Source organism: Acomys russatus, chromosome 6, assembly GCF_903995435.1.
Source record: "Acomys russatus chromosome 6, mAcoRus1.1, whole genome shotgun sequence".
Lineage (NCBI taxonomy): Eukaryota > Metazoa > Chordata > Mammalia > Rodentia > Muridae > Acomys > Acomys russatus.
The window spans coordinates 67,310,050-67,321,018 of NC_067142.1; the positions used below are offsets into that span (position 1 = coordinate 67,310,050).

At 43.6% G+C, this 10,969-nt stretch overlaps 1 protein-coding gene across 1 annotated transcript in view; it reads left to right on the forward strand.

Moving 5' to 3' along the window:
• Cd244 (CD244 molecule) overlaps positions 1 to 5,637 on the forward strand; it is a 28,632-nt gene extending 22,995 nt beyond the window's left edge. Inside the window, exons 6-9 of the mRNA XM_051148354.1 lie at positions 626 to 691; positions 2,356 to 2,418; positions 3,908 to 3,964; positions 5,025 to 5,637. Coding sequence (XP_051004311.1) covers positions 626 to 691; positions 2,356 to 2,418; positions 3,908 to 3,964; positions 5,025 to 5,105 — 267 coding nt within the window. The 3' untranslated portion in view covers positions 5,106 to 5,637. The remainder of the gene's footprint in view (positions 1 to 625; positions 692 to 2,355; positions 2,419 to 3,907; positions 3,965 to 5,024) is intronic.
• Positions 5,638 to 10,969: the final 5,332 nt, after the last annotated feature.

Genomic DNA, 10,969 nt, shown 5'->3' on the forward strand with positions numbered 1-10,969 from the left:
CATCCCATTCCAGCCTTAGAGGGCTTCCTAAGCCTCACTTAAAGCACACTGTTGGATAGAGAATGAGGCATTGGTGTCCCCTGGGGTCTGGAAGACAGCCTCAGGTGCTTCAGCAAGTTGTTTGAAATGATCAGTGCACTCAGAGTGTGTTTATAACTTCTCTGGGGTTGGACTGAGGCCAAGAGTAAGCCAACCATGAATCCTGGATCTAGAGAGGGGCCTTAAGATTGCCACATCTTTTTAAATGTTTGGACCCTTGAAATTTCAATGTCCTGAGGAGGAAAGGTTCAGGCCACAAATCTGCCTAGAGCTCTGCCTACTGTCAGTGGTTATGTTGACAGCTCATACTCAGAAGTCAGCAAAGGTGAGAGGGAGTTCTAAAGTTGCTGAAGGGAAGGAAGAGACAGGGAACCTGTTGGACTGTTGACTCCTGGGTGGTTCCTTGCTGCTGGTCTACTGCACAATCGCTTTTCTTCCCATCTCTTCTGGGGTGTTTGGTGATGAGGCTCTCCCAGCTTTGCACCTGTCTCCTACTGGAGACCCATTCTTCTTTGTGATGTCTCTCACTGCTCAACCCAAGTCCAGACAGAGATTAATTTATGTCCCTTTACTCTTTTCTGTGCAGGATCAGATGCTGGAGCAGAAATCCCCTGGAAATGAAGGAACCATCTACTCTATGATCCAGTACAAGGTACCCTCTGGCCTCTCCTGCCCATCCCATTCCAGCCTACAGGGCTTCCTACACACTGTCGGATGGAGAATGAGGCATTGGTGTCCCCTGGGGTCTGGAAGACAGCCTCAGGTGCTTTAGGAAGCTGTTTGCATCGATCATCTCTTCACATCTAGCAGAAGTCTAGACTAGGTAGTCTATGGGAGAGTGACCTTTGTTACAGGATCCAGCTTATGGTTTTCTCTGATTATTTTATTTTATTTTTTTTTAAAGATTTATTTATTATTTATACAGTATCCTACTGCATGTGAGCTAGCACACCAGAGGAGGGCACCAGGTCTCATTCTAGATGCTTTTGAAGCACTGTGTGCTTGCTGGGAATTGAACTCGGGACCTTTGGAAGATCAGCCAGTGCTCTTAACCTCTGAGCCACCTCTCCAGCCCTTCTCTGATTATTTTAAGGGTACTATTAATCACTATCTCTGTCAAGGAAAGAATAAATGTGTATTGGTCTTTTCTAAAACTCTTATTTAGATTTAACAGTATTGGCCATTTTCTTAATAACTCCCACTTGACAGTCTTGGGAAGTTTACAGATGAAGAAACCAAGATTCAGGCTAATTGACATGTTCAAGGACACATAGCTGAATAGTAAGAAAGTTGAGCAGGACAGTTTTTCAGTTTTCACCCCTCCTCTTTTTGCCATGCATCTAACTCCTGATAATACAGAAGTTCATGCATGAATTGTAAAGATATTCTCTAGTGTTGGCAGAGGCACGATTTCACTGATTACCAGCGTCAAGTGTTCTCTTCCAAGGGAAAACGCCTGGTGATGGACAGCAGTGAAAAGTTCCTGATAAAAACCTTTTCATCCTGTTATCGCCTGTTCCCTTTTCTCCTCCCCTCCTTTTTCTTCTTTCCCATCTCTTCTCTTCACCTCTCATTTGTCTTTCCTCTTTTCCTCTCCTCCCCTCTTTAAGGACTAAGTCCAGGAAGAGCAAAGCCCTCACTTAGCTTGTTGGTAAAATTGTATCATAAAGCAATCCATCCTAAAAGTGGTCAGTACCTGCCAGTTCTCTGGCTTTAGGCACATTGGGCTCCAAAGAGAATAATTTGAATAAATTCAAAGAAGGACTTATCTTGATCAGGGTGCTAAATGAGAATGTGACTCCTCCTCTGGAACATCTTCCCATGGAGAGGGTTGCCTGCCCTGATGAGCATGCAATGCACTTCAGGTCTAGAAAAGGACAACATTACCACAGGGAGCCATTGAGCTGTTAAGGAGACCCTGGAAAATTTTGGGTTTGAATTCTTCTACTGTGTGCCGTGATCATCTTCGTCTTTTTCTTCCTCCACCTCTTCTTTCTCCTCCTCATTCTTCCTCTTTACCTTTCCCTCCTTCTTCTGAATCTGTAAACTTGCTTGTGGCAGAAGGAACATTACCTTAAAAAAAAAAAGGAATAACATAAGGGTTAGGAAATAAAATATATAGCTGAAATAAGTGCACAACAAATAGTGGTAATTGTTACTGACAGTAACAGTGGGACTGATGCCAGTCGTTATGTCCCAGCTACTCCAGGCTTCTTCTCATTGATAAACAGAGCTCATAGCTTCCATTTAGGCAGGGCTCATGCAAAGTGTTATGCTCAATCTATATTTCTGAAATACTTTTTTTCCCCTCATTAGCCTTCTGACTCCACATCACAAGAAAAATGCTCAATATATTCAACAGTCCAGCCTTGCAGGAAGGTGAGGAGTCTAGTCCTGTGGAGGGTTCTGTTGAACAAGAGTGCATCTTGCATGTGTGTAGTCTTCTGTGTTTGCAGGTCTGTGCTTGCAGAACATGTATATGTATGCCCAGTGAGCTGTCTTCCATTCTGTGCAGCTGAGTGGCTTCTGCTAAATGGTTATATGTAAATGTTAAGGGCCTGGGAGGGAGAAATGCCTCTCCAGTTCCGCCTGGAGAAAAAGAGCAGTTCTGAGATCCAGAAAGCATCAGGCTCTAGGGTTTTCTTAGACTTCTTGTGGTAGGTAAAGGATAGGGACAGACAAGTAGCGTTTTGTACAGGAAGATCCCAGGGTTGTTTCTAGGTTATTGTAAGAGCTGCTGGAGAGGTTTCCAAGGTAATGGCTTGATGATTGGAGCTGAAGGTGTGAACTGAACTAAGAAGGCACAATATTCACATTCAAAGACCAAAGGTTCTAGCCAGTGCTACCAGTGGAGGCTCCTCACCTGAAGCAGCCCGCCACCATGACCTTGAGTCAAGCAGATTCAAGGGCTGCTCAGCCTCAGCTCTCAACATATTGGGGACCACAGGGTCCTGTGCTCATGTTTGTCCATTCAGCTGGTAAGAGGGAATAGGGATGAGTGGTGCTGTTGTGGCTGGAACCACGGAGTAGAGCTACAGGCTACGCCTCAGCAGAATGGAAAGTTAGAATTCCACAAAACTGAGACTCTATGCAGGTCAGGGACTGTGGTTTGAAGGGGTTTAGGACAAAATTTCAGACTTCATTCATTTTCTTCTAATCCAATAAGCCATCAATCCACTTGGATTCCACTATGAGACATACTTATTTTTAATTACATGCTGTGATATAAGCACACATAAATGCTCATAGGCATGGTGGCATGGTTTGGTATTCTATTAAAAGAAAATCTTAGGGCTGATGAGATTGGCTAAACATAAGAGCACCAGCTATGCAAGCCAAATCACCTGCGTTTGAGCTCTAGAACCTGTGGTGGAAAGAGCGAACTGACTCCTGAAAAGCTGACCTCTAATCTCCACATGCAACTGCAGCACACATGCCCATACATGCGCCATATACACAATAATAAAAATTACTATGTACTACTCAGAGCATAGCTAATGATTCATAAAACCACCGTGCTCAGGGCATGCGCTAAGGATAGCACACTAGGTCTGTTTATGTTAGAGGAGGGTGCACTGAAATGATGCATTGGTTCAGGTGGTCCTGCCTGAAGGACATGGGTTTGGATGTGTGAACACTAGGAATGTGTGTCCCTGGATTGGAGGGCTGTGTGGATATGGGACACTAAATTCTGACTTTAGCTCGGAAGGTCATATCATAGGCCAGAATGTATTGGGCTTCTCCTGGTACTATCAAGTATCACTGTTGACTCTTGCCTAGCGGGCTTTCTCTTTAGGATTTTGCATGTGAGTCAGGAGTAAGGCATCTCTCATCTTAAACTTAAACCTTCTTAACTCTCAACTTCTAGTCTGGATCCGAGAAGAAGAACCAGAGCACTTCCTCAAGTTATTCTGTGTATGAAGAGGTAAGATTCTGGAACTCTCCTTCACAGTGGGTTTAGTGTCTGTGGACTCTTGAGATCCAGCCAAGGGGACATATTTATAACAAGATCATCCATACGGCCTTAGAGTTACTGGGGTTCCAGGGACCCTTCATGAAGATACTGAGGTCCCAGAAAACTGAATATCTTAACTCAAAGCCATATCATGTGTTGAAGGCTGGGAAGCCTGGGTTCTAAACTAGGGCCGTCCCTAAGCTAATTATCTACCTATGTGTTAATGTTGAAGGTTATATGTGAGACATACAGAGGATAATCCGAGAGGGGAAAATAAAGGACTCTAAATCATTTCCTAAAATTAGGAAGTCATTGGGAATCATTTTAGAATGCAGGGGATCTTAGACTTCTACAGCGGACGTCCTTCAAATGTGACACTGAATGTTATAGTTAACTGAGGGTCTTAGTGTTTATTAAGGTGATACTCCTAAGGTGTAGAGCAAGTTGGCACTGCCTGGGTATAATTGCCTCACTTAATGTTTGAAGGATGCTGTAAGGTAGCATTTGTTCTTCTTAGTATTAGCTATGGAACAGAGGACCTTGGGTATGCTAAACAAGTATTCTGTCAGTGAGTGATAGCCCTGTCTTTATACTTGCAGTCTATATCCCAAGAACTCAAGGCACAAAGAGCACCCTAAGGATTAGCTTCATAATAATCAAAACACCCAAGATCTAATACATATGTTTTTAGTCACGTGATTGCCCATGGGGATTCTTAGCATTACAGTGGTAGCTCAACCTTAATGCTGATCTGACAGTCCAGAGTTATAAAGGAGGCAGTGGCCAGGCAAGGCTAGGAGTCACCAAGAAGCATGGAGCATTAAAAACAGCAGCAGAACTGAAGAGAAGAGTGGATTCAAGTTGTGCCTTCACATCCCACTGATTACTGGCCTTGAGGAATGTATCATAATGCTCTGATCTTTTTTTTTTTTAAATTAGTATGTAATATGGGATAGCAGGCCACACCCTATGAGATTATTTTAAGGATAATCCAGAGCGAAGGTCTGAAATTTCTCCCTTTCCCCTGCAGGTTGGAAAGCTGAGCCTCAAGGCCCACAATCCTGCCAGACTGAGCCGCAGAGAGCTGGAGAACTTCGATGTTTATTTCTAGTTGTTGGCAGTGTGCTCATCTGTGTTATGATCAGCATTGACTTTGGAAAGGAGCATGGAAAATGATTATGAATCTGCATGAGTCTATGGGACAGCTTCTAGGCTGGAGAAAATGTAGTTTATTCATGGTTCATATTTTATATTATATTTTATTTTATTTTAGGCTAGATCTGACATAGCCCAGCATGGCCTGCATTTGCTAAGCAGCCAAGTAGGACCTTAAACTTCTGATTCTCCCGCCTGTACTTCCCAAGTGTTGGGATAACAGGAATGTACCACTATATATGGCTTGAAAACAAATTTTAACAGCCACTGTAAGACCAAGGTTGTTTAAAAAAAAAAACAAACAAACAAACCAAAAAACAAACCTCCCAAACTTAAAGACCAGACAAGAATGGGTAGACAGGTTGTATTGGCCACATTCTGAAACACTGCAATCCAGGGCTTACATTTTATAATATATTATAAATTGTATAATTTAAAATTATCCAACACTGTATAAATGTGCTGCATAATTGTGAATCTCTAAGATGTTATCCACCACCCCGTGGCAGCATTAGTATGGCATGCCTTTCCCTTGCCCAACTTCCAAAGCGAGAACAGCCAGAGGTGACGGTGACTCAGAGCGGGAGGAAGCACGCTTCCTCTTTGAGGCTGCGCTGTCTGGCTGGGAGCTAGCTGGCACTTCTCCCATGAAAGCAGGAGTCTTGGCTTCTCTCAAATTCAGGAAACCTCTGATCACCCCACATCTTTGCTTCTGGTCAGTTGTCCACAAGCGACAGTGGGAAGAAGTGCAGTAGAGGGTGTAGGGTCAAGCAGGTCTCTGGACGGAGGAATCAGCCGGAGGGTATGCCATCCTGGGTAACAGTTAGCATCAGTGTTGCTCACACTGTGATGGTTGCCTTACAAAATCCTATCACCAGAAATCTATCTTGTCACTGTCTTCTTTGTCACCATCTTCATCTTCTTCAGGACAGTTTTTCTCTGTGTAGCTCAGGATGGCCTGGAACTCACTATGCACACCAGACTGGCCTGAAGTTCACAGAGATCCACCTGCTGTGCCTTCCGAGTGGCAGCAACAGTGCTGTGTGCCACCACACCAGCCCATGTCGTCTTCTTTGCAGAAATCTCTCAGGAACCCAAGCTACCCAAATCCAGAATCTTGAGGAGTGCTCCCTGTGGGAAGGTTCAAACAGTTGATTGCTGCAGATGAGGCAGTTGGGGACTGCATGCCATGCTGTCTCTCTCTTCAGGCTAACTCCTTCAGCAGTGCAGGAGGAGCAGGCCCACGACTCTGGATGAGCTGAGGAAAACAAGTGTGAACTGAGAGAGGACACGACTCAGAGTCAAGGCTCTTTTTTTTTTTTTTTTTTTTTTTTTTTTTTTGAGACAGGGTCTCACTGTACAACCCTAGCTATCTTGGACTTCACTGTGTGAACCACACTGGACTTGAACTCACAAAAGTCCTCCCTCCTTTGCTGGAATTAAAGGCACATGCCACTATCCTTGGCTCAGACTCTTGCTCTTGCTCTTTAGAAATTTCACCTTGCATTGCTTAACACAGGAATTTGACATGAACGTTTGCTCTCACACAGAGTCAGTGTTAATCCTTTGCTTGGATTAAATGGATGAACTTCTCTATACTCAGCAGTGTGGGTCATTGATTAGCCTTCACTTGCATGTCTGTTTAAATTCTGCTGGAGGTAGGGATGACTTCTTGGCTTACTGTTAGTGTTGTTCTCACAGAGGTAGCAGAGAGCAAGCCGCCCAGGCCTGTGCAGCCTCCTGAAGGCAGCCAAGGCATGTGCTTGCTTGTGCTTAACTCGATCCCTCATCCCTGTACACACCTAGTAGGCTGGCCTCCCCTTAGGTAGAAACACAGAGCATATCTTAAAGCAAGTGCTAAGAATGGAATATATTTAAAGCAGGTTGCCAAGAAGAGACTTGATACCCTATGAGCATATACAGGGGGAGGTAATCCCCCTCAGGAACAGTCATAGGGGAGGGGAGTAAGGGGAAAATGGGAGGGAGGGAAGAATGGGAGGATACAAGAGATGGGATAAACATTGAGATGTAACAAGAATAAATTAATAAAATAATTAAAAAAAAAGAGTCTGGGTTCTTAAGGCAGATATTAGGATGTGAGTTAAGGAGTTTGGTAAGCAGAGACAATAAGAAATAATGGGGAAGCCAGGCGCGGTGGCACATGCTTTTAATTCCACCACGAGGGAGGCAGAGGCAGGAGAATCTCTGTGAGTTTGAGGCCAGCCTGATCTACGAATGAGTCCCAGGACATCCAGGGCTAGACAGAGAAACCTTGTCTCAAAGAAACCAAATAGAAAAAGAAATGATGGAGAGAAGGGGGTGGACAGACGGCTCAGTGTTTACGAGCACTTGCTGCTCTTCTAGAAGACCCGGGTGAAGTTCTTAACACCCACATCAGATGGCTCACGACAGGCTGTAATCCAACACTCTCTCTGGACCTTCACAGGTGGTACTGCATGCATGTAGTGTACATACGTACATGCAGGCAAAATGATCATACACACAAAAGAAGATTTTTAAAAAGATGGCATCAGCACATTGCAGATGAACACCAATGATACTAACATTGATTTCCTTTTTAAAAAAATACTAATACTAATAATACTAATAATAATATATTGGTGGGTGCATGGCATGCATGTAGAGCTCACAGGCCAACTTTGTAGAGTTGATTCTTTTGACCTTTTCATGAGCTCTGGGGATTAAACTCATGTCTCCAGGCTGGACAACAAGGACTTTCCCCACTGAGCCATCTTGCCAACACTATCATTGATTTCTTCTGGTCTTTGAAGTGTCATGGGCTGTGCAGCTCTTGAGAACAGAGAGAAACGCTAAGGCCCAGGGGTTTTTGGAAGGCTGTGTTGTGTGCACTGCCACTGTATTGTGTGTATGATTGTTGAGCTCTTGTGGTAATGCTTCACAGTGACCCACACATCTAAGTAGTGAACAGTTGGTAATTAAGATCTTGAGTATAAACACAATCTGAATGCCTAGGAGCACCCATGTATTTACAGCATGGAACATCCACGTAGATTTCAAGGCCATATGGCTTTAAGAGCATCTGCAGGAGAGCAGGGGCACAACATTGAAGGACAGAGGGCTGCAAGATGCATGGGACATGAGTGTATACCACAGGGACATGAATATATGCCACACACACTTCATCTAGATAGGGGTTGGGTTGCAGCCAAAATTTGAGGAGAAGAAGTAATCCAGTCTGATAAGAAGGAGGGCGTTCTTTTGGCTGAATACAGCCATACATACATACATACATACATACTTTTGGGGGGGTTGAGTCAGATTTACACATGTGCATCACAAGCTGTGATCTTTCTGCCTCAGTTCCTGTGTAGATGTTACATGCATGTAACACCATACCTGGCTTAAACATTTTAAGGAACTATCAAGTTAGATGTTGCAAAGATGGCTCGGCTGGTCAAGTATCTACCACACAAGCATGAAGACCTGAGTTTGGAACCCCACCACCCCACTTAAGAAGCTGGGAGTGTCAGTACACTTGTATAATCTTGCTGCTGGCACAGAGTCAGGGGATATGGGAGATAGGAGAGGCCAAGACAGATGTATCCTTGAATCTCATTGGCCAGCTAGTCGAATCCAATTGGTGAGCATCTCCAGGTATTTGCAAATACCCCAACACAAACCTATACATACATGCATAATTATAAGTGAAACAAATATTTTAAAAAGAGTTATTAAAACACATGTAAGTTTATTTTTAATCAAGCAATACAAAAATTTTATTCAATAAAAAGTCTCCTCACTCTAAGATTCTCTGTGGCTCTTCTGGAAGCAGCCACTGAATTTGTAGTTCCATTTAGACTTGCCATGCCTACATAAGCATGTAGATTTACAGTCTTCTAATCCATCAGGTGTCATTCAATATATACTGCTCTGGACTTTGCTTTTCACACTCAATCACGTATTCCATATAACGCATTAGTCTTTGCTTCCTTTACAAATTTGCCACTGTTTGGGAATGTTTCCATGTTTTTAACCAGGGTCTCACTACATGGGCACTTAGATCATTCCACATTTTCTTTCTTCTTTTTTTTTTTCTCTTACGGATCAGATTTTATTGGTTCAACAAGAAGAGGCAAAAGGAAACATTAACCATCATTTTGGGGGGGCGGCATCATCCATAGACGTGAAAGGAGCCTTTCGAAAGCCACATTTTCTATTTTTAATAATACTAGAGTGAGCACCGTTTCACATAGACCTGTGTACTCATGTGTGAAAATACCTGGGTTCATTTTGGGCGGCTGTCTAAAAGAGAATGTGGAGGAGGATTAGTCCTGGTCCCCTTCAACATCATTTGACCAGAAGAAACTCTATGCAAGTAGTTATTTTTGGATGCTCTGTTCTGATACCCTATTATAGAATTGTGTATCTGATTGCTGAGCCTTTACCATGATACTACACAAAGAGTGATACCTGCGATGAGCTGACAAACTGTCTGTCTTTGTCAATGTTCTATTGCTGCGAAGAGAGAGTGTGACCACAACAACTCTTATAGGAGAAAGCATTTAAGTGAGGCCTGCTTACAATGTCAGAGGTTTAGCTCGTCATCATCTTGATGGGCAGTGAGGTGGCACACAGGCAGACATGGCACTGAAGAATGAGCTGAGAGGTGTACATCTCGAACCCCAGTCAGCAGGAAGAGAGAGCCACTGGTCCTGGCTGGGCTTTAGAAACCTTAAAGTCCAACTCCAGTAACACACTTCCTCCAAGAGGGCCACACCTTCATTCCTTCTCAAGTAAGCATTTAAATATGTGGACCCATCGGGGCAATTTTTATTCAAAAATCGTATTTCACTCCCTGGCCCGCATAAGCTTACACTTACAGTATGCAAAATGCATATGGTTTAACTTTAAATGTTCTCATAGTCTGTCACAGTCTCAAAACTGTTTAAAACTCCAAAATTCAGAGTCTTTTCTGAGACCCATGGTTCTTTCTTTCTTTCTTCCCTTTTTTCTTTTTTGAGACAGGGTTTCTCTGTGTAGCCTTAATTATCCTGAACTTGCTTTGTAGACCAGGCTGGCCTCGAACTCACAGCCTCTGCCTCCTGAGTGCTGGCATTAAAGGTGTGCACCACCACCACCCGTCTTCATGGTAATTTCTTAACTGTAATTCTCCATAAAATTAAAAAGGCAGATCATATATTTCCAACATTCAAAGTCATAGGATATACATTTCTGTTCCAAAAAAGGAGAAAAGAGTGCATAGTGAGCAAATACTGGAGCAAAACAACACGAGAACCAACAAGACAGACTCTAACTTCTGTGTCTCCATGTTTGAGGTCAAAGCTCTGTTGACTCCCACAGACTTCTCCAGTATGGGCTGGTTCCACACCCAGTCTGCAGCTCTTCTTGGAAGGTATCCTATGGTTCCACACCCAGTCTGCAGCTCTTCTTGGAAGATATCCCATGGCTCTGGCCTCTCCAGTACCTTGGGGTTTCCAAGGTAATCCAGACTTCATAGCTTCACCTTCACAGGTTCATGCAATGGCCTCTCAGGGTCTCCATGTAGGGACACCCCTAATTCTTCCCTCCTGAAACCTCTTGAGCTGGGCCTCCACAGTTCACATCGGTCTCAGTTCATGCTCCTACTAGATGCCCCATTAAGCTCTGCTTAAAGCATTCAACTACTTTCCTAATCCAAAGTCCCAAAGTCTTCCATATTCCTCCAACAAACAGCTTATTCAGGCCTGTCACAGTAATACTCCACTCCCTGGTATCAACTTCGATCTTAACTAGTGTTCTTTTGCTGTGAAGAGACACCACGACCAAGGCAACTCTTAT